Source organism: Panicum virgatum, chromosome 1K (assembly GCF_016808335.1).
Source record: "Panicum virgatum strain AP13 chromosome 1K, P.virgatum_v5, whole genome shotgun sequence".
Lineage (NCBI taxonomy): Eukaryota > Viridiplantae > Streptophyta > Magnoliopsida > Poales > Poaceae > Panicum > Panicum virgatum.
The window spans coordinates 527,973-551,704 of NC_053136.1; the positions used below are offsets into that span (position 1 = coordinate 527,973).

General features: G+C 43.2%; 3 protein-coding genes across 3 annotated transcripts; 2 read left to right on the forward strand and 1 right to left on the reverse strand.

Annotated features, from left to right (window-relative positions):
* The first annotated feature begins 2,408 nt into the window (after positions 1 to 2,408).
* On the forward strand, positions 2,409 to 7,623 carry LOC120649368 (protein ENHANCED DISEASE RESISTANCE 2-like). The gene is given in 22 exon segments (XM_039926513.1): positions 2,409 to 3,026; positions 3,284 to 3,358; positions 3,465 to 3,518; positions 3,616 to 3,681; positions 3,822 to 3,922; positions 4,006 to 4,061; positions 4,168 to 4,319; positions 4,322 to 4,393; positions 4,502 to 4,602; positions 4,690 to 4,785; positions 4,901 to 4,965; positions 5,051 to 5,122; positions 5,247 to 5,402; positions 5,550 to 5,770; positions 5,940 to 5,979; positions 6,096 to 6,241; positions 6,337 to 6,438; positions 6,543 to 6,587; positions 6,674 to 6,814; positions 6,886 to 6,981; positions 7,080 to 7,181; positions 7,255 to 7,623. Coding segments are annotated over 22 exon segments (2,499 nt in total). The 5' UTR covers positions 2,409 to 2,663; the 3' UTR covers positions 7,432 to 7,623.
* A 549-nt stretch (positions 7,624 to 8,172) lies between these two features.
* LOC120650954 (ruBisCO large subunit-binding protein subunit beta, chloroplastic-like) lies at positions 8,173 to 12,883 on the forward strand. The gene is made up of 15 exons (XM_039928621.1): positions 8,173 to 8,340; positions 8,803 to 9,016; positions 9,139 to 9,264; positions 9,378 to 9,515; positions 9,613 to 9,708; positions 10,274 to 10,516; positions 10,618 to 10,852; positions 10,928 to 11,097; positions 11,408 to 11,485; positions 11,596 to 11,667; positions 11,829 to 11,933; positions 12,056 to 12,148; positions 12,218 to 12,310; positions 12,389 to 12,518; positions 12,608 to 12,883. The coding sequence occupies exons 2-15, from the start codon at positions 8,816 to 8,818 to the stop codon at positions 12,619 to 12,621; spliced, it is 1,794 nt and encodes a 597-aa protein (XP_039784555.1). The 5' UTR covers positions 8,173 to 8,340; positions 8,803 to 8,815; the 3' UTR covers positions 12,622 to 12,883.
* A 118-nt stretch (positions 12,884 to 13,001) lies between these two features.
* Positions 13,002 to 18,393, reverse strand: LOC120650186 (extra-large guanine nucleotide-binding protein 3-like). The gene is made up of 9 exons (XM_039927588.1): positions 16,811 to 18,393; positions 16,598 to 16,735; positions 15,466 to 15,570; positions 15,180 to 15,362; positions 14,732 to 14,909; positions 14,406 to 14,650; positions 14,102 to 14,274; positions 13,814 to 14,011; positions 13,002 to 13,645 (listed from the first exon to the last, which is right to left on the reverse strand). Exons 1-9 carry the CDS (start codon positions 17,762 to 17,764, stop codon positions 13,258 to 13,260), a joined length of 2,562 nt encoding a protein of 853 aa, XP_039783522.1. The 5' UTR covers positions 17,765 to 18,393; the 3' UTR covers positions 13,002 to 13,257.
* Positions 18,394 to 23,732: the final 5,339 nt, after the last annotated feature.

Below are 23,732 nucleotides of genomic sequence, written 5' to 3' on the forward strand. Positions count from 1 at the left end.
AAAGTTGTAGATCTTGTTTCATAGAATCCAGAACAGTTGAGTTTGTATTTTTCCGATTTTTCTACAATTTTATATCGATTTTACAAGTTTGCTGTTTAATGCATCCTGGGCGCCAGGACCTAAATGTAATTTTTTTTTTACGTTTAGGTCCTGTCGCCAGCCAGTGGGCGACAGGCCCCCTGTCGCCCAGGCAGGGGGCGACAGGGGTATAGTTTTGAAAATTTTCGAAACGGCCATATATTTTTGAAATTTTAATTTTTTTTAAATATAAAAATGAAAAAGATCCCTTGCTTTGCCTGGGCTGGGCTGTTGCTTCTTGCAGTTCCAGCCCGCATAGCCTAGCCCACTGGAAATGTTTTTTTATTTGATTTAATGGTGGATGGCAAATATGGCATCTTCTCGTCCCCTAAACTCAATTCAATATTAGGAAAACGTAAAACTTTGAAAATTTGTAACTTCAAAACTTTGCTATTCGGGTGAAAAATACATATTAATTAATTAAATTATACTTATTTCATTCCAAATTGTTAGTTAGTTTACTTTTTTTTTCTATATTCTCTTACAGATTTTATTTTGCACCTAGATCTCTACTGAGTAAAATAGAAAATAGAAAATGCTAATCAATATATTTATCATGAGTGTACAGGAAGTGAAAGCACATAAAGTTGGTAGTATTATGTAGTAGTTTATTATATTATACCCATAGCAAGGTACGGATGTTATGCTGGTGTAAACATATTTAGATATAGAGTTAAATACATCAGTGACTCTTGAACTGGTCCCGAGGTGCCACTTAGGCCCACGAACTCGTAAAATAAAAATCTGGCACTCTGAACTTATAAAATTGTGCCACTTAGATCCATACCTCTTCAGAGACGGAGCTAGAGACAAATAGTGGAGGTGCAGCACTTCATAGTATATGTGTAAAATTAAGACAAACATGATAAAAATCTAGAGATTATAAGTATTTATGAAAATTTTGTGGGTGCAGCCGCACCCACGATCCTCAACATACCTCCATCCCTATATATCTTCTCCTCTCTGATCTTGGCAGCCTTCCAGCATCGGCGGCCGCCCATCTCCACCTGCACGCTGTTAGGCTCGGTGGCCGGCCGCCTCCATGCGCCTCCAGTCGCGGTGGTGTAGCAACCGGGCGGCGGCACTCCTGACAGATGTCCTAGTCTGGCACAAGAGCCCCTCCACACCACCCCGTATAAAGCTCACACCACCTTGCGGCGGCCAGCCCCCCTCTCTCGCTGCCCCTACCCTGCCGCGTCGCCATGACTCTCGCCGCCCGCGCGCCCCACTTCCAGCCGCGGTCGGCTTCCATTTCTGCACCCGCCTCCATCTCATCCATCGCCGCCGCCGCCGCAAATGCGAGGCCCCGCACCGGCGTTGCCGTCCGTGCCTCCGCCGCCTCACCCTTCATCGAGGCCACCTCATCCTCGCGCTTCCCCCTGGTCCTACGCCACGGACGGCCTCTGTTTTCGCACACGCCTCTGTCTCCTCCCTCACCACCGCCGTGAACGCGAGGCCCCACGCCGGCGCCACTGTCCGTGCCTTCGCCACCTCTCCCTTCACGGAGGCCACCTCCTCCTCGCACTAACGCCGCGATGCCTGATCCTACGCCACTGATGGCTCCTCCAAGCCCACGTCGTGGACGCCCTGCACTGCCGGAGCTGTGCAAGCTCGCTTGGACACGCTGAGGGCTTCCAGGGGGAGGGCGTCGAGGGGGAAGGCGGCGGCGGCGAGCCTGAGAGGGTGGTGCTGTTCGAGATGGGGCCTGGGGACCCCGAGCTGCTCGACCGGGAGGAGAAGATGGCAGATTTAGAGGTTTTGTTTGAAATTGGGTTTCACATTGAAAATCATGCCACTCAATGGCATCGATTTCAACATGAAATCAAAAATCGTGAAATTGTAGTGGCATGGATCCAACTGACCCTTGTTTGTAGGGAAAATTGTATTCATGCTATGTGGCGCCACGTCAAGGGGTATGGGCCTAAGTGGCACAACTTAACAAATTCAAAATGCCAGATTTCGATTATACGAGTTCGTGAACCTAAGTGGCACATCAGAACAAGTTCGAGGGCTGCGAGTGCCAAAATAAATGCAATTCTAGAATCGAGCACGCAAACCAATACTATGAGTAAACTTACAAAAATACAGCTTTTCTTTTGTGATGAGTGGATGATGTGTCAGTTGTCTTTTGTGAGAATCTTCTGAAAATTATCTTATCTGTTGTGGTAGGTGGATCAATGTTTGCATTTTTTTGGAACAAATTTTGAACTCTAAAATTTCATTTATTTTGGGACGGAGGAGTATATAAGTAAAAATTTATGTAAACTTGATAATTTGGGATCGAGGAAATACTGCATATGTGAGAGAAGCTTGTCCCGAGAGAGGTGGGATCAAAATGTTGGCGAGCGAGTGGGGGAGGAAGAGGATCGGAGAGAGCATGGCGGCCGAACATGCGGGCGGGGTCGGGTGGGCGCGTCTCTCGGCCTTCCACCCCTCGATGCCTCCTCCTCCTCCATGGATGGCTTGCTCTTCTCCGATCCTCCCGTATCGCCACCCATCCAATCATGCATTATTCACATTCCTCCATGGATTAGTTGTTCCCGGCTTGCCGTGTTGATCCGTCGCAATCGCAACAGGAGCGAGGCATGCCCAACATGCTTGGCTCGTCGGCGTCCAGGCGGGAGGCCAGAAGCGGCGAGCTCCACAAGACCGCCACCATGTCCCTCCGGGACGCCGCCGCCAAGATCGTCGAGGCGCCCAAGGTCGCCACCATGTCCCTCCGGGACGCCGCCACCAAGATCGTCGAGGCGCCCAAGGCCGCCACCCCCAAGCCGTCAAACAACATGGCCGCCGTCGTCAGGGAGGCCGCCGCCGCCGCCGTGCGCTACGAGGGCTGGATGGTGCGCTACGGCCGCAGGAAGATCGGCAGGTCCTTCTTCCACACGCGCTACTTCGTGCTCGACAGCAAGCTCCTCGCATACTACAAGAAGAAACCAAAGGACAACATGGTCTCTCTCTCTCTCTCTCTCTCTCTCTCTCTCTCTCTCTCTCTCTCTCTCTCTCTCTCTCTCTCTCTCTCTCACACACACACACACACACACACACACACACACACACACACTCACTCTTATATGCTGCAACGTATGCACTGTATATATCAAATAATCACGGGTGCCAAAAAAATATTCAAACTTGTGGTGGCTGATTGACCTTTAACGATCGAATCGAATTGACGCAACATGCTGTGGTATATATATGCATCCAGGTGCCGCTCAAGTCGCTGCTAATAGACAGTAATTGCAGGGTGGAGGATAGAGGGCTCAAAACACATCATGGCCAAGTAAGTTCATTTATTTTTTCCTCTCTTCTTTCTTTCTTTACTTTCTTATAATTGGGATCATTAAATTTCATTCTCATCGCTCTTCCATTTTTTTATTTCCTTTTAGATGATATATGTCCTGTGCATTTATAACAAGAAAGAAAAGGAGCATCAGATAACGGTTTGGTCTAAATCTAGATGCAGAGCAACCCTTCAGCTTTTCTACATTTTCTCCATATCTTGTTTCGCTTCACGCCACAAATTTATTTTATTCACAGATGGGTGCATATGATATTGAGGATGCAATGGCATGGAAAAAGAAGATAGAACTCATCATTGATCAGGTATGGTATCTTTTTAGTCCGTGCTTCAGGCTTCAGCCAGTTTTTACAAATATATATACCACAAATGCTCCAAACACGTCAACAAACCACAGAGTTAGAATCTAGTTTTATCAAAATAACATTTCCCTTCTTTCTTGCAGCAACAGGACTCAATGACAGCTAAAAACCGTAAGGCCTTTGCTTCTATAGACTTTGACATGGAACTCGGAGAGCAGTTTTCCTTTTCAGATCATGACAGTGCGTAAGTGGCATTCCGTCTGTCAAATTATCTTTTGCTACATCTTTTGCTGAATTAGCTAGAAACTTCATTCATTATAATTGTAGAGCAGAGGATGATGAGGAACGACCTATTTTGACTCGCAGGACAACTATAGGAAACGGTAAATAATCGCATTAAATATCCCAAGTGAAGTGGAGAATACTGATCTTAAGCAACATTTATATCCACTTTAAACCAGGAATTCACCATGTCATTTCTGCTTCTAGGCCCCCCTGATTCAATACATGACTGGACCAAAGAGCCTGACATTGGTCTGTTCAGTCAGAACAACCCCAATCATGTTCACTCCAAGAAGAACTGGCGACTACTTAGATGCCAAAATGGCAAGTCTGCATTCCTCTCTTCCTTTTAGCATTGGATTTAAATTTTCTCATTGTTTTGGTACTGGCAGGGCTGCGCATCTTCGAAGAACTTCTGGAAGTTGATTACCTTGTATGTTCCAACTGTTTGTTTTTTCTTTGATGATCTTTTTGAACGATTTTTCTTTGATGATCTGTTCAAGTGTTTAAAAACCTGAAACTTTCATGTGCTATATTGTAGGCAAGAAGCTGCAGCCGAGCTATGAGGGCTGTTGGTGTAGTGGAGGCCACGTGTGAAGCCATTTTTGGTCTGGTGATGAGCATGGATGTAACGAGATACGAGTAAGCATTTGGCTTTCTAACTTTATTCTATTTCCCTATTCCCTACTACTGATGCTGATCTCTTAATTTTTATTTTCCATTTTATAGGTGGGACTGTAGCTTTCGTCACGGTAGTTTAGTCGAAGAGATTGATGGTCACACCGCAATACTATATCATAGTTTGCAGCTGCACTGGTGTCCGATGTAACTACGATTCTCACATATGGACAAGTCATTATTATTTTCCTTTTCAGTTTTTTTTGCCTTTTCAGTTTTCTTTGGACCGTTGCCAACGGATCCATCAACATTATCTATGCAGGTTAGTTTGGCCTCGCGATCTTTGTTATGCTCGGTATTGGCGTCGTAACGATGATGGAAGTTATGGTAATTGTTTGATTTCATCTTTCCTATCGCCTTTAATGTTTGCAATGCCTTCTGTTTGATACAGTGTGTGTGTGTACTCATGCAGTTGTGCTATTCCGATCGGTAGAACATCCCAACTGCGGTCGGCAGCGAGGATTCGTGAGGGCTTTCATTGAAAGTAATTTCTGTTGGCATATATTAAATCTTCATCCACCTTAGAGTACGAGATACTCCAAATATAATTAAAAGAAAAGTGCCAACTTCTGATCCTCTGTTTCTTTCCTGAATTTCTGTTAGTATAGGTGGAGGTTTCAAGATTTCTCCCCTCAAGTGTCACAATGGAAGACCCCGTACTCAGGTTCAACACCTTATGCAGATTGACCTGAAGGGATGGTTCCTGAACTACTCTCTCTCCTTTCAGTATCATTCTTTGCTGCAGATACTAAACTGTGTTGCAGGTATTGAAAATACTGTTATTTTTATACCAACAACAATGGACAGCTCCATCTTAGGATGGAAGCAGAACTTATCTTTGTCAATTTGACAATTTAGTCCAGTTGTCGCACTGATTCATTCTTGCTCTTATGTTCTGTACCAACTTCCAGGATTGCGCGAATATTTTTCCCAAACAGATGAAATCCATATAACCCCAAGGATTCCAGTAATGGAAACCATGTTTGATGTGGATTCAGAGCCAAAAGGTCATAAGACTCAAGAAGTAGACTCCAAGTCTAAACCAGTATACCAAGGGCATAAAAACATGGGAATGATTGATGAAGAGTCGGATGAGGATGATGATTATCAAGTTCCTGAAGCTGATCTAGAGGTTCTTAACCACATTACATGCGAACTTTATCATTGCTTTACTTTAGCACAAGTTGGGATAATTCAGGATGTAACACTCAATAGAGTGGCAATCTACTCTGAAACAAACCTTAGAAGTTCAAACATGTTTTCTAGCATTGTACTAAACATTGATCAAAATCAATGTGCAGGAAGACCCGAACAAATTTGACAATGATGCTAAGTGCACAGGTTTGGTTCCCCATGGTGCTCTGTATGCTTGTATTGTCATATCAGCTATGATGTTCTCAGGACAGGTTTAATTATTTCTGATTGCTGTAAATGTGATAGCATAATCACTACTGCAGATGAGCCACCAGAAAAAATTGATCTATCTTGCTTTTCGGGGATTCTTCACCATGATGTCGAGGAGAAAAGCCGCAACTGTTGGACAGTGCCCGATAGCAAGATCTTTAAAGTTCGTAGCAAGAACTTCCCACATGACAAATCAAAGGTCTAAAAGTTCCAGCTTGTGGTTTATTGCTTTTGAATCATGCATTCTAAAGCATGCATCAAGAATTTTAACACAGGCGTTTATCCAAGTTACAGATACCTGCAGCGAGTTATCTGATGGAACTAGCAGCAATCGACTGGTTTAAGGACACAAAGCGTATGGATAATGTTGCCAGGCAGAAAGGTTGTGTTGCTCAGGTAAACAACCTTGTGAATGCGAATAATTTGTGGTTTCTTGTCTACTATTACACGACCTCATGGGAATATAATGCATACATTACTTTTGGAACTTTGTTAATTAGGTTGCTGCTGAGAAAGGGATGCATACATTTGTTGTCAACATACAGGTAAGTTGTAGGAAATATTATATGAGATATTATTGATGTATTTGAAGGATTTCGGTGAAGTTTATTACTGTCCTGTTGTATTGTAGATTCCTGGATCAACTCAGTACAGCCTGGTCATGTATTTTGTGACAAGCTCCCTGAAGAAGGGATCGTTACTACAGCGTTTCTTTGACGGCGATGATGAGTTCCGCAACAGCAGACTGAAGCTGATACCATCCGTTCCCAAGGTCTGGTGCTTTGTGCTCCCGAATTCCTATTTATTTAACATCGTAAATAAAAAATAAATCAATTTGTGCAGGGCTCTTGGATAGTGCGGCAGAGTGTTGGCAGCACCCCTTGTTTGTTGGGAAAGGCTGTAGATTGCAGCTATTTCCGTGGTCATGGATACTTGGAGGTAATTGGAACCTTGGTTTGATGGAGCCTGCCTAGCTTGTCTCCTCATTGTCATACATATATACTCTATCTATATGTATTGATAAGGTGTTTTATTAGGTGGACGTTGACATTGGATCTTCGGCGGTAGCAAACGGAGTTCTGGGCCTCGTCTTCGGTGTGGTCACAACATTAGTAGTTGACATGGCCTTCCTAATACAGGTAGTAACAAATTCTTTCTTAACAGCGGCATCATTGTTACCTGATGAATGATGATGGTCTATTATATATCTAGGCCAACACATACGAGGAGCTCCCGGAGCAGGTGATCGGCGCAGCTCGGTTGGCTCACGTGGAACCGGCCACTGCAGTGGTTCCTGACCTGGAGAACGCAGCGAGTGAGAGTGGCAACAATGACGACAGCAACAACAATGCTTCCTCAGAGGATGATGTGTCCAAGAAAACGAATTGATTGGATTTGTCCTTCCTAACCTTACTTGTACTGCTTACTGAGTGTTCGTTTCCTTTTAGTACATATCTATAGTAGTGTCTTCAGTTGCAATTCAAGTTCAGATTTGGCTAGCTAGCAAACAATGGTGATGGTGTGCTTGGCCAGAGAGTCGTTGTTTATATGTCAAAAAGAAAATGATTCTCCATCTTCCACTACAAGGTAACGTGATGAAACCCAGTGGTTTGGTTTTAATAATTAATGGAGCTAGCTGCTTGTGAAGATCTAGGGTAGTTGAATTGAAACAGCTCCATAAAGAATAACAGAGCCTGTAGTACTTGTTAATTTGCTGGTCAGGTGGTATGATTCAGATGAGTGTGGAGCAATACATGCAGAAAGAAAGGAAAAGGTGATTGCAGTCTCTGCATTTTGAAAAGAAAAAGGAAAAAAAAAGCAGAGGAAGGAATGACCTCCCTGGCTACAGTACATGCTTTGCTTTGCCTTCTCTCTCTCTCTTTTTTGAAAACTGTTGCCTTCTCTTCAAGGAAGGCATGTCTACCACTAGATGATAATGGGCACGGCAAGAGAAGAGGCAACGGGGGCCTTCTAGATGCTTCGAACCGTCAACCGCTGGCCGGTCAAGGTGGTCCCGGGCCCATTTGCCAGTGAGAACGCGTCTACTGGGGTGGGCCAGTTGGTTCTTGTTTATTCTTCTTCTTCCTGTAGTAAGGAGTAATTATTCCTCCTACCTCCTAATAATTATAATTACTGTATATATAAACAGCCAGCGCGACCCCTCAGCTCAGCCGTTATTCTTCCTAAACCCTAGACTAGATAGCCGACACACACCAAGAGGGAGAAGAGGGAGAGATTCCCTGCTCTTGCGCGTGATTCAACGACTCAAGCGATCGCGGTTGCAGCAGCCAAAGGGAGGTATGATGGATCGGCCAAATCCCCCACTCTCTGTTATCAATTCCTTCCTTCATCGGCAAATCGACCAGAAGCATCCATCAACCTTGTTCTTCTGAGTTCTGACTTTAGTCTGTGCATGCCTTTCGATCCCACTAACCGATCGCTCCTGACTGATTTTATCTATTTATTATTTTTTTGGGGTTGGGGGGTGGGGGAGGAGGTGTTATGACTGATCCGATTAATCAACAGAACAAAGGAACAAATTTTCCATATTCACATCTCATATTCTTTTTTTTAAATAAAAACATCTCATATTCTTAAACCAATCAATCGGTCATCCTTCCGCTTTCTCACCTACTTAGTCAGTTTGCAATTATTTTTTTAGGGTACTTAATTAGTTCGCAAGCATTGCTGTCTGTTTTCTCTCGTTTTTTAGCTCCGTTACCGCAAAAGCAAAACCCTCAAATTTTTTCCCTGCAATAGGTAGCGACTCAAAATGGCGTCACCGTTCGGGACATCTCGCCTCAACAAGCCAGCACCTGCTGCCTTTGCGACCAACAGGACCCTCCTTTCGCCCCCCGTTGTTTCCCTCCCACGGCAAATGAAAATGAGGCCCCAGAGGAAGTGCCGTTTCACGGTAAATGCAGCAAAGGAGCTCCATTTCAATAAGGATGGCTCGGCTATCAGGAAACTTCAGGTCAATTGTCTAACATCATCACTCTTCAAACACCTACCTCTGCTGCTGCTATTAATCTCTTGTCACTTTTTTTTTCCTCTTTTGACCTGCCAGCCACTTCCTGACCTGGTTTTCTTTCTCAGAATGGGGTCAATAAGCTTGCAGATCTCGTTGGGGTTACTCTTGGACCAAAAGGACGAAATGTAGTCCTTGAGAGCAAGTATGGCTCACCTAAAATCGTCAATGATGGAGTCACTGTTGCAAAGGAGGTGTGTCTGTGTGTCTTACATTACGGATTCACCATCATTTGTTCACACTTCGACTTAAGTTATCATGGCCGTTGACTTTTTCTCATAAATAAATGGCTTTCACGATCCACCAGGTTGAGCTAGAGGACCCTGTTGAAAACATTGGAGCTAAATTGGTCCGCCAAGCTGCTGCTAAAACAAACGATTTGGCTGGTGATGGGACAACCACTTCGGTCGTCCTTGCTCAAGGGATGATTACTGAGGGTGTAAAGGTACATCAACGCAAAAACTTTATGACTCGGTGCTTTTGCCATAGCTGTTTTGAACACTTATGAAAGCTATAGTGAAAAATTTCGCTACTTTCCCCAGATTGTAGCTGCTGGTGCTAATCCAGTGCAGATCACCCGGGGTATTGAGAAAACAGCCAAAACACTAGTCAATGAACTCCAAAAGATGTCCAAGGAGGTATCTTCTTATTATCATCTTATTCTGTTGTTGACCTTAGTATTTTTTTTTCTTTTCTATTAGCTCTGAACAATCACATTAATACAACACAACCGAATCTTGCATCTGGATATCTGATGACTTTGCGCACTGTACCCATCACAGTTCACAATCTACAGACTAGATGGTACCATAAACCAGATATCTTTTGTTATTAAGACTATTTCAATGTGGATTTCATGTCAAACATATGTATTGGTCCAATATTTGCATAAATCGTATCAATGGACTTTTCTATGAAGCCACAATGATACACAGTGAAATATTGTACAGCAGCACATTGAATTTGCCTTCTTTTCATCTATATGTTGAATGCATTGTATTTCCCCCCTCTTCAAATCTTCTCCCAGAGTATGGTATGTTGAACTGCGGACAATTGCTACGAACTTACTTTTTTTTTTGGTAACTGGTTACAGTTAGTTATTGTTGGGAGCATAAATTTCTGTCCATGCATTACTCATTTCAGCTTTCAAGATTCTTATTTGTTCAAAATCTGATCATGCTGTGGTCGCATTTGAGGCTGCAGGTTGAAGATAGTGAGCTGGCTGATGTTGCTGCAGTAAGCGCTGGAAATAACTACGAAATTGGGAATATTATAGCTGAGGCTATGAGCAAGGTTGGACGGCAGGGAGTGGTCACCCTTGAAGAAGGAAAGAGTGCTGAAAATAACCTCTATGTTGTTGAGGGAATGCAATTCGATCGTGGTTATATTTCTCCCTACTTCGTGACTGACAGTGAAAAAATGACAGTGGAGTATGAGAACTGCAAGGTTTGATGCACCTGAACTCCTATACTGAAATTGTGTCGTATCTAGTAATAGCAGTTTTCATGCCTTATTTATGCTTGCGCTGATTTTAATTCTGTTACCAGCTGCTCCTAGTGGACAAGAAAATTAACAATGCAAGAGATCTTATCACTATTCTGGAGGACGCTATTAGAGGTGGGTATCCAATTCTAATAGTTGCAGAGGATATTGAGCAGGAAGCTCTTGCAACCCTTGTGGTTAATAGGCTTAGAGGTGCATTGAAAATTGCTGCTATCAAGGCCCCTGGCTTTGGAGAGCGCAAGAGTCAATACCTGGATGACATTGCTACTCTCACTGGAGGTAAATTTATCTTTAGCTACGATCTGATGTCCATTTGTGCCTGTTGATCATTTACATTGGCCGTCCTTCGTACAGGCACTGTCATCAGAGATGAAGTTGGGTTGTCCCTAGAGAAGGCAGACAAGGAGGTCCTAGGAACGGCCGCCAAGATTGTAGTTACTAAGGATTCAACGACAATAGTTGGAGATGGTACTACACAGGAGGAAGTAAACAAAAGGGTGATGCAAATCAAGAACCAGATTGAGGTTTGCATTCTGGAATATTTTAAATTCTGGGTTCTCTGCTATTTATCAAACCATCTTCACTATCTTTTTTGTTGTGGTTCTGTTCTGTTTTTTTCAAGTTGCTGTTGGCAGCCCTAATTCTGCCAGACAGAGTTGCATTCATTTTTGTTGCATTTTTGTGGCAGTCACTTCTTTGGGTGATATCGCTCAAGTTTGTTCCAATACATTCTGATTCTTCCAGAAAGAGTTGCGTTCGTTTGCCTTGCATTTCTGTGGCAGTCACTTTTTTGGGTGATATTGCTCAAGTTTGTTCGAAAACATTCATTTTCAGGCAACTGATCAAGAATATGAGAGAGAAAAACTCAACGAGAGGATTGCTAAACTGTCTGGTGGTGTTGCTGTTATTCAGGTAACCCTGATGTTGAACTTTAGCTAGCAGTTGGTGCAGCAAGGGCGCTTGGTGTGTTAGGATACTTAGCATAAGAAAACCATTTCAAAATGATATGTCTTGCTTTGTAGGTGGGAGCACAGACAGAAACTGAGCTTAAGGAAAAGAAACTGAGGGTTGAAGATGCCCTTAATGCTACAAAGGTAAATGCTAGTTCTTGTTGCTGAAATCAGTTTGTTTCTTTTCTGGGATAGTATACCTGTAATGTTCTCCTTCACATAGCCTTCACTGTGTCGATCATACTTTTACATTAAATCTTATTTGTATTGAGTTCTTGTTAGTTGACAATTTTCTTAATTGGCAGGCAGCAGTTGAGGAAGGCATTGTTGTAGGTGGTGGCTGTACCCTTTTAAGGCTTGCATCAAAAGTTGATGCCATTATAGAAACCCTTGAGAATGATGAACAGAGGGTAAGTCCCAAAGTTCAGTTGCTGCTCATGTTACTTTCGGTTAAGGTGCAGTTTTGTATTACCATAACATCAATGATTAACTTATTATTTTTTCTTTCTTTCTTTCTTTTTTCCTTTTCAAGGTCGGGGCTGAAATTGTAAGGAAGTCCTTGAGCTATCCACTTAAATTGATTGCGAAGAATGCTGGTGTTAATGGCAGTGTGGTTATCGAGAAGGTTTGTGTTCAAAATTTTGTCATGTATGGCTTAGCAGTTGTGCAGTAAGTTTAACTTCCCGATGTTCAGGTTCTTGCCAATGAGAACTTCAGGTATGGTTACAATGCAGCTACAGGGAACTATGAGGATTTGATGGCTGCTGGTATTATTGATCCCACCAAGGTATTCTGTTGCTTTTGCTGTAGCGATAAATTCCTATTTTTCCTGTTAGCTCAAGAGAAATCGGTTTTACAAAATCAGGTTGTGAGGTGCTGCTTGGAGCATGCTGCCTCGGTGGCAAAAACTTTCATCACTTCTGATGCTGTTGTGGTTGACATCAAGGTGCCCGAGCAAGCACCTGCTGCAAACCCAATGGGTGGTGGTGGCTCAGGTATTGGAACAAGAAACACTGTGGTGCTCATCTGACGGTTGGTTACCTGTTGAGTAATTGGAATGAATTTGCGTTGGTTTTATGTTCAGGTTTTGGATTCTAGAAGAATTTCTGGAGATGAGCTTCCACTCCCTGCCTGCGGCATGGCATGCTACTTTTGAGGAAGAATTTCATTCTGGTGTTATTAAAGAGTTGAAGCGGCAGCAAATCTGTTATGAGTGATCTTTCAATACATGAACAATGAATCTTGCATGCAGTTGGTAGGCGTCGCGTGAATGATACTTGCATGTAACTGCTAACAGAACAGATGAACAGCAACTTATTGATGACTGGCTGTTTCAGTCTTCCAGAGTTTTAAGGGGGGGGGGGGGGGGGGGAATCCTGAGGAACAAGACTGTTAATCACTATAGGCGCATACAGATTTGGTAGCGGCTTCCCGTAAGGCAAGTCTGAGCAACAAGACTGTTAATGTTAGACATGACATGTTGATCAGGGTGAAAAATTATCACCAACAGCAGTGCATGTAGTTGGTCACAAAATCTCATTTCACGCATACACATCTTTTCTTTCAGCCGGGGAAAATTAGTAAGTAAATACAATGTAGCAACACCAACATACCCAACCAATTATGATGGGAATAAGTTATAGCAGAATCAATTCAATTAATTAATCACCGTTAACAAAGATTTCTGTATGTACCACACCAAACCAGCTCAAATCACCAACCACCCGTGACACCTCATTCCGCTCTGATGAACGGAGAGGAGCTCATCTCGGTGGTGCTGTAGAATGATTCCTCCTGGTAGTAGTTCTCATCCTTCTCCTCTTCCCACTTGAGAACCTCCCTTATGTACTTGAACGCTTCGTCCACAGTTTGACGGTCGCGTGCCCGAGCCTGCCACACAAAAAGCTTCTGGTTTGCGTGCGCAAAGTACAGGTCCTTGAACTTCATCGCGATGTAATAGTATGCCTGGTGAGCCAGCGACTGGTTGTTGTGGTGTGTCCGAACTGGGCAGAAATCATTGAACCACTCACAGCTTGAGAGGGGCGCACGGTTGATCTTCTCCTCAAAAAGGTCATACTTGTTCAGAACCAGAACAAATGGGGTGTCACAGAAGCATGGTTGCCTGCACAAATGGAAGTTCAAATTTTACAACTCAAAAGTTTGCTGAATTTACAAAAACTAAGACATCTTCCCACAACATACAGTGGGCAATGATTATTCTATCTGTAGTTCTTTATTATGTCCAAGTAAAATGTTTAAAAAAAATCTGACATGGAAAAGACTAGCATACCGGATTGTAGCCTCGAATAACTCTTTGCTTTGCATCATCTTGTTCACAAGAGGCCGACCGCTGCCATTTACTTGGGGGCCCAATTGGTCGTAATCGCTGAGTGCTATGCAGAATATCACCATGCGCACATCCTCAAACATTTCCACCCATTTGCAGCCATCATTCATGCCCTTTGCACTAACTCTGATCAGCTGATATCTGATGAAGAAAAAGAATAACGATTTAGGCATTTAGCACATGATTCAGACGCTCTTTTACACACCAGCCAGAAGGAAGTTAAGAGATTACTTGGTGAGAGGTTGGGAATGTGCCTCAGGGTTGTCAATATAAGGTTCAGACATCGGACTGCGATCATCAAGCGTGAACTCAATGAAGGCCAGTCCATTTCCTTGTGTTACTCCTTCAGCAAAGATCACATCTTTCTCTGAAGGTTCATACTCATTGCTTGACACCTCAATGGCCTGCAATAGTATGCCAAGAATAGTCCAAAAAGTCATTTAATTTGAGGAAAAAAGGGTTCAGCTCTACACAACACAAACTAGGTTGATCAAGGCTAGAGCTATATTAATTTAAAAACTTGAGGGTTATATACCCTGCTCAAGAAGTGCTCAGCCACATCAGGGAGAAAATGCAGCTCTTCCTTTCTTTTGAATGTTGCTTGTATGGCGGGATCCTTCCACATCTCATCAACAAACAGAGCATATTCACGTGTTGCAGCAGGGAAGAATGCATCTAGATCACCCATTGCTATGATATCCAAAAGCCAATCTGAAAATTTCTTCAGCCTCGCATTTATGGAGTATATACAAGAATTTGAGCCATTGGCTTTGTTTTCATCTGCATCCGGAAAAACAAATCAGTGATACTGTGTCTCTGTCTTGATAAAAAAACACAGATAAAATGACTTGACCATATTACCATGCTGAGTTTCTTCACCATCTGAAATTGTGCAATTCAATCTTGACAAAGCCTCTTCCTCGAAGCGCTCGCGGCCCTCAAGCAAAATCCCAAGATACTTGAACATATTGCTTTGGATCATCAGTTTGATACCTTCAAGTTCTTCTTGGGTGAACCTAGCCCCGTACAAGTACTTAGCCTAAGACGCATTAAAATAGGATCAGCATGAAACAAAGAAAAGCAAATGCAGGATACAAAGTTCGAACACCACTGACAAAAGAAAGATCCTGGCTATGAAAAATAGGTACAGCTCTGAAAAGAATTTGAAGATCTCTGCTTAAAGTATACAATACTGATGATCATGTGATAGAAAGTGCTAGTGCAATCTATCAAACAGAGACAGTTACAGAGTTACATTGCAAGAATTGTGATAGAGCCAGAGGCACCAACAAATGGAATCAGATCATACCTGCTTAAAAATAGTGCTTGTACCAGCGCCAGGCGGTCCAAGAAGAAGAAGTTTTTGGATCCTTTTTTGGTCCAAATAATCAGGGACAGTTCTTGCTGAATAGGGAACTTCATCTCTGGTTCCATTTGAATTCCCGGGAGGCACCGGCAGTGAAAACAATGCGCATGCAAAACGTGTCAGAGCCTGGCCACAATAGGAAAAAAAAATCATCAGCAATAAGCATACCCAACTTAAGTTTTCTAATAAATAACAGTGGTACACAATTCCTTTTAACCAAGATACATACAGACTCCCATATTTTCCCTTTGATATTGTTTTGTCCTTCTTCCTCATAACGACCATCATCATAAACCCAAAAATGAGTGTCACGGGGACACTGAACATTTGCAACCTGCAAGCACAACACAAGTGATGAGACAAAAAAAAAACGTTTATAGTGCACCCCTTGTGTGCCTTAAGGTAAAAGGACTCTTGGAATCTAGTCTATGAACTTAAGGGCTCAGTTTCGGGCCAAAAGAAAGCATTGGGCACTAGGCTGCTGGTTGCAATATGCTAGTCCTGAATGCAAAATGGAACTTCTGTTTGATGAATAAATATCTTGATACCCATAATGGCAAAACTGTAGCATTTAGGGAAAACTTCCTAATCTGCAGCAAACTGGAAAATAAGGGGAAAAAAAGGGGACAACAATTTGAAGTCATTGTTATGCACATTAAATTCCATAATGATCCGCTCATACCAGAAAGATTAGCGATCAACATCTAAAATAGGATGAGCCTGAATATTTTTAATTCACAGTGGTCTCAGCATTCAACGAGCGGAGCACATAATTTCCTTTTTCTTGTTTTTTTCTTTTTTTTGAGTGGAGCGGAACACATAATTTCAGTACTGAAAGAAAAAGACCAAAAAATATATTTCAAGTCAATTAATGTACTGGAACTCAAATTAACAGGATGAATAGGTGAAATTTATTGCTACAAACGACAATGGCAGACATCACACATATCAGACTCATTAACTAACATTGATTATCTATTGGATAAGCTATCATTATTTGCCTTAAATGGTTTAGGATGGCCTATAATTATTAGTCATTAGTAAATTGACAGTTGGAACAATAATGAGAACTTAGTGCGACAAAGGAAGACTTATACTTGGTGAAATTCAAACATACTACATGCTAATGCAGTGCTAACTTTGGACGAAAATTAGAGAGTAAATGAAGTTGCCAGGTATAGTCCACTTGCTAAAAAGTATCCCTTGTGAATGAGGTTAGGCCAATGGGACTCAACAGCTGGTCTACCTCACATTACCCACCAGCGACCATCGAAAAGCAGGTCTAGAAGAGTAAGGCATGCTAGGGCCAAAAGCAATACATGACTCTATCTGCAGAGCAAAATAAATGGCAAGATTGTTACCTTTAGAATTTTCAGCTCAATCTTTGTTATCTCTCTCCCATTTATATAAACCTGGGTGTTTCCGTTACTAGCATCGGCCTGGAGCTTCCCAGTAAAATTGAGGTTTGAGCTAATTATCCTGTCAGGTTTTTCTCCTTCCTATCAGAAAAATGCATTTCCATTAGCAGAAACTCAGCTAAATTTATACACAAGCTTTGTTGTTAATAGATTTACCTTTCCCCATAAGCCTGACTCCTTGTCATACCAATACTTTCCAGGCTTCAGCTTCTGAGGAGGCCGAGAGCAACTTAGCAGGTCTGTCAACTCTTCTGGCCTCAATGGGCAACCATTCACAATAAGTTGCTCAGGCCGCAGCTGATTTGCTTGGCACTCCTTCTCAGCTTTCAAGATTTGTCTTACTTCCAATGGGCTGAGCAACCGCGAAAGTGTCCTGGAGTTCTTCCCCAGCTTCGACCTCTTAGACTCATCAATTGGCTGGCCGATGCAGGTGACGCACTTGCGACCTTCTGGCATCGATCCCATCATCCTAAGCACACAGTAGCTGCAGTACCTTGCGTCGCAAACAATGCAAGACTCCTTGCTCTCCCATTTCCTCTTCCCGCAGCGATAGCATGCCCGTCTCCTCTTCTCCTTCTTTGTGATGGCCACATACTGCTCGGACATCTCCTCAAACTCCTTGCTCTCATACTTGCTGTCGGGCGTGAAGCCAAAGGTGACCACGGGCGCTCTCCTGCCCTCCTGCATTTCAGGCCTATTCTGCGGCCCCGGTGAGCTCTGCGCTGAACCATGTGACCGCGAGCGGGAGTCGTCATCGTCGTCTTCATCGAACTCCTGATTGTGCAGGACTGACTCAGAGCTGCCACCAACCTGCGTTGACACCGGATCTGCGCAGCGGGCGATCCTAGAGACCGGGAGGCGAATGGGCTCAACAACGGGCGCCACCGGGAGCCCTCCGAGCACCTGGGGGCCGGACACTGGCTCCGCCGTGGGGATTGCAGGGATCTCGACGGGGTCTACCCTGGGGAGGTCGTAGGGCACCGGAGGGCCGTCGTACTCGAGGGCGATGGAGTAGTCGAGGTTGGGCGGCGCCTCAGGGATGGGAGTGCCCGGGGGGAGGATCCTCCTCATCATGTCCTCCCAGGTGCTCCCATCCATGGCCTCCGCCATCTCCGCTTCGTGCGTCTTCCTCTCCCTGCCCTGCCCTGGCCGCTTATCAAGTATCGACCACCTGCCTAAGCCGCCATCGCCCCAGAGCTGACTGGTGAAAGATGAATCCCGCACTTGCCAACTCCACCGACCAAGTTTGACTCCGAAATGGAAGGCAGGAAGCAGCTCCAATTAAATCCTGTCAACGACTGCACTAGACAGTAGCGGTGGGTGCTCCGATCGAATTTCGCCCGGAACCCAGCACTGGGAGCAGAGATCTTTACCGCAGCGAACTGTGGCTGGCTCAAATCAGCACGAGATGGAATCAAAATCCAATCTTTCCACCACGAAACTGAGCTTTCCCCAAGGAAGGAGATCTTGGCCACATCTGCTCGAAAGTGGATCGGACTGGTCAGGATTCAGTAAGGAAGAATGAATCGAATCCTGGGCAGGCAGGTAGCACTAGGATGGATACAGAGTGGAGGAAGGAAAGGCAAAAGAAAAGAAACAAGTGCAAGGACGCCGCAGGCGCACGGCGAGGGAGAGGGGCTGACTTGTGTTGCTTTTTGGACTCAGAAGGAAAGCGACGGCAGGAAACCACACGAGGAAGACGATCCATCCAGCTGAGCTGATCGATAAACAGCCAGCCCAGGCGCCCATGTATGAGAGTATTTTGTTCTGTTTTTCCCCCCCACTCTTGGAAATTGGAAAAGGCTGTTCCATCTATTGTGATACGCGCGTTGCTGCTGCGGGATTTTTTAAATAAAATTTTAAAGTAAAATATACTCCTTTATTATGGATTTGCCTCCTCTCCATTTTGTTCTAATTATTACCTAGATTTAGTAGTAATTATTTTAGTTTAATCAGCCCTACAAATTCTAATTAACATTTTCTCCCATCTCCCGTCGTATTCTATCGGTTGCTAATATAACACATTATCCCATCATAAATATGTTTTGGGATATTTCTTTTCTGTTATAAGTATTTTCTATCATATAGCTTCCACTAACCGTGAAACGTGTACATCATGCTGCACAAATAAACTAGCAAAAACAATTCTCGCAAAAGAAAACTTACTATAGATAATTGTTTATTAATTCATACTATGACTACAATTTTAGTTTATGTTGATAGCTTAAAAAACATTATCAAAGGTAGCTTAAAAAGCTTTGAAACGCAAACTTCGTATAATATAAAAAATAATGTTATATATATATACACTATACATGGTAATAAAAGACATATTTATAATAAAAAACTTATCAGCCTAGCGATATCATTTGCCACAAAATCATCAATACAACTAGCAGAGCTGTTCTATTCAAAGTTGACATCCAAAGGGCACATAGTCTCACCGCAGCAAGAGCCCAAACAATTTATTACATGGGCCCTGTTTGAGTCCTTGGGTTATTTTTAGTCCCTCCTCAAATAGCCTAAATAGTCCTAGAAAAGCCAAACAAGATGCCTATTTTTGGGCACCCAAAAAACTATCCCTCAAGAAATGCTATTTGGGGCTATTTCGGGTTGAGCTTACTGATTCTCTGTCTTGGAAAAGTGTCAGCCAACTGATTGGAAAAGTGTTATGAGCCAAATAGCCTTTGGATTCAAACACCTCAAGGGTTATTCATTGAAGGGCTATTTTTTGGATAAATTTTAGCTCTCAAAATAATCTTTTACTATTGTTCCAAACAGGACCATGATCTATTTCTATACCTATTTTTAAAGTGAGTAAGGTTTCCACCTAATTTTTTGGTTTGGTCCGTCTAAATTTTTGGTTTGGTCCGTCTTGTGTCATTGACACGTGGAACTTAGTCCATTATATGTGTACTCAGATCACGTCCGTCATCCCCAATCCATCGATTTGGGCAAAATCCCATCCAATTCAGAATTTGTTACGAGTTATGTGGTCATTATGTACACGGGATAAAACAAGACATGATATACCCAGGGACTCAATATATATCAAAGGCCACAGACTTCGGCTAAACCTTACTATCCATGGAGCAACTCGAGAGTCGAGATCTACGTGGGTGACAACATGTTGCTCGACAATGACAAAAAAGTACGGAACTCGCCGAGTCGCTTACTGTGTCCTCGTCGTGCTACGTGAAGGACATGAACTTCTTCAAACTTATGCAAAAAGCTAGCTATGACGGCATAGGCATCATTCACAAGCAACTCACTCATATATATCTGCCCGCTCGTCTTTGAGCTACATGATATGAACCCCCAACCGCAGTTAGAACCATGGCGAGTGGAGTGCCGCATGCATGGTCTCACCGCAGCTACTTGATCACGTTCATGGATGGGTTCAATAGGTCGTGGTCCTGACGGCTTTGACGTTAGCGGATTTGCTTATGCTGGTGGTGAGTTAAGTGCTAATTCAAGTGCCCGTTGGAGGATGAAGATGCCAATGCACAACAGCTACAGTCCATGATGAGTGAAAGGTGGTGAACATATGAAGGCCGGAATCGATGGAGGTGGGCGAACTACCGAACTGGCTAACCTACCAGCATGATGACCTCTTCAACATGCAGACGGGTGGCGTGGGTCTTGGCTGTCAGTTGCGTGTTTGGACTTTGGATGAGTCATAGGATAAGCTAACAAGAAAGATAAAATAATCTCAATAAAAGAAACGTCGAGGAACTCAGTGCCTGTCGACATGCAACGGAGTGAAGAGACTGAAAAAGGCCGGGATTCAGAGAGGATCAACTAGGCATTGTGGCCAAGCACACGAAAATTCAAGTTGTTTATATTCTCGATCACTCAACTTAACTAGCTAAGGAGTTTCAAATTTCTTCATACTAGGAAAGTGTGATATAGAATGTTTTCATATTTATGGTGAGAGGCGCAGGGTCAGATTCTATTAGCAATTTAAAGATAGTTCAAACATTGTTTTATAAACTTCAGCAGCAATGAATAAGTATTTTTTATGCTTTATTATTTTTCTCGTGTAGCAATGTACGGGCATGTGCCTCCGTCCATGACTCGATCACGTAGATCTCTACAAATTAACGCATGGGCAACTATATGTATTGAATACTTATTCGGGATTAGCATTTTACTTTATTCAAGTTTTGAGTCCATATCTAGCTATTTCTAAAGCACGTAAGGTTTCCATCTATATTTCAGTTTTGGTTCGTCTAAATTTTTTGGTTTGGTCCGCCTTGTTGTGTCTTAACAGATGGACATTAGTTCATCCCGTATGCAAGTTGGACCAACCCTCTGTTCATAACTCGATCACATAGGTCCCTACAAATTAACGCACATGCAACTATACGCATCCGATACTTAGACCAACTTTGCCCATAGCAATGCACGGGCATGTTTAATCTAATAGCAATTACTCCAACATCCTACTCTTCTTCGGCTCTGGCCAGCCTCGATTCCCTTCTTCCCCGGTGAAAGCGATCGGGTGCTCTAGCCTAAGAGGGGGAGGGGGTGAATTAGGCAGCCTAAAACCTTAACCTATGGCTCCAACTAATTTGCACAAAACTTAAACTAAATCAAGCTATCTAAATGTGCAACTACGGTTCACCTTAGTGTGAAACCCTCATCCCAAAAGAGTTTTACAACCTATAGCCAAACCTAACAAGATACTACACTAAGAAAGTAAAGGCACACAAGTTGCAATATGAAATGCGGAAGCTTAACGAGGAGGGATGAAATAAAGCAAACTCTTGACACGAGGATTTATCTCGTGGTTCGGATTGCCACAAAGGTGCACCTACATCCACGTTGTTGAAGCACTCATGAAGAGTATCGCTTCCCGGCAATCAAGTCTCTTCCGTGAACACAATCACGGTCACCTTGATCCCAATTTCCACTAAGGGAGATTGCCCACGAAGGTGGGGTCTCCGTCCCCCGCACAATGTCGTCGACGCCGCTCCACACCAAGCCGGAGGGTCGTTGACTTGCCGGCGAGCCACCAATGCTCCAAAGAGGCCGGCGCATCGAGGTACAAGTTTGGTTCACTCTAGAACCAGCCACAAGGATCACAATCTTGCTTGTTCATTCACTCAAGAGCTAATCTAGCACTAACACTTACAAAGCTAGTGCTAAAACCTAAGGATATGATCAATATGCACTTGGGTTGGCTTGGAGGTGTTCTTCAATGTGTATGGTTTCTTTTGTCTCCAGCAATCTTCAAATGGCCGGGGTAATACATATATATAGGCCACCAACTCAAGAGAGCCGTTACTAGCCGTTGGCCAGTTTTCTGCGTAGGCATTGAAACATCCGACCATAGGGCATTGGAACATCCGGTCTCTCTCAGCAACTGGACTAGTTGTTGGACTTCCTGACAAGTCTGCAGAGCCATCGGTTCATCCGATCATAGGGCATCGGTTCAACCGGTCTCTCACAGCAACTTGACTAGCCGTTGGACCTCCCTCTTCTGCTGACGTCATTGCTCCGACGCGATGCTCCGACACACCACCGGTTCAACCGGTGCTGAAGGCTTGGCTCCTGCGCAACTTGCATCGTCTCTGGAACACAGTACATCGATTGCACCGATGCCCCTTCTTAGACCATCTGTTCAACCGGTGCTTCACTTGATCTTCACATGATCTCTAGAGGACGCTCAGACTTGCACTGTGCCCGGGCGTCGGATCTTCCGACAACCATCGGATGCACCGATGCTTCAGGCATCGGTTCTTCCGGTGCTACTGATTTCTATAGAACTCGTCCAATTCAGCGTTTCTTTGAGTTCTTTCTTCGTGTTTTGCTTTGTATGGCCTTTTTACTTCATCCATGGGATCTAGAAATGTTCTCTTAACAAAACCATTAGTCTCATTGATTGCGTTGTCATACGATCACCAAAATTACTCGAAATAGCATAAATGGTGCCATGTTCGTTACAATCTCCCCTTTTTTGGTGATTGATGACAACACAATCAAAGCAAGCATAAAATTTACAAAAATTGACAAATTGAACCACTTACACTTGCTTGGATGCTTACCACCATCCAATGATGGCTTGGCCTCCCCCTAAAACCATGATCCCCCCTTTGTTCCTTCCCCTATTTGCTACCCCACTCTCATGTGTTGACTTGATTCACTTGGCATTTTCCCCCTTTGAAATATACTTTTCCTTCTTGGGAACATCTCTCCCCTATTGTTGGGAACATGCCTTGATTTGATCCACATTTCTCCCCCTTTGGAATCAAATCACCTAAAAGGTCTTGCAAAACAATATAGCTCAAGAGAAGATTAGTAACATAGGGAGTTAGTTCCATGACTTATGATCCAAAAGTATGATATCAATGAAGATACCAATCGAAAATTTACTAAGATGGATCACAAAATCACGAAACTAGCATGACATGAGCTAAGCCTTCCAAAAGTGTGTGCACAAAAAGATAATATGAAATTCAAGTGCACAACTAGATGTTATAACTAGAAAGCTTAGATCATATCATGCATGGAGTTAGCTCTAGAAATGATAAGAAATTGACAAAGATACCAATTGAATAAATTTAGAACCTTGCATACCTCTGGGGGAATGTGTTTACCTTGCTTGCATGTACCAATTGAAAGTGACTTGCAATCAATTGCAACCAATTGAAAGTCTTTTGAAGAGAGCTCTTGGTACACCAAGGTTAAGCAAATGTATGAGCACATAACCTATGAACTTAGATATGAGCATTTGAGTTTAATAGAGCATGACTCAATATGCATGAAAGCACAATTTATCTAATCACTCTTATAGAGTTGTTTGTTCACATTGAGCGTGAATAACATTCCCTTAGAGTGTTTACTCCATCGTGAGACTACAAAAGATAAACTTGCAAACACATTAGTCTCAAAATCACAAACCATAGAGTGAACTCCCCCTAAATGTGTGCATTTAGTGTTTGAATCACCAAGAAAATGTATGCACATTGATTTTGGCACAATTGGGAAATTTACCCTATAACTTGTGTTCATGGTACACATATGAAATACATACCTCATGAGGTCCATGTACCATGAAGGGTAACATTGTGTA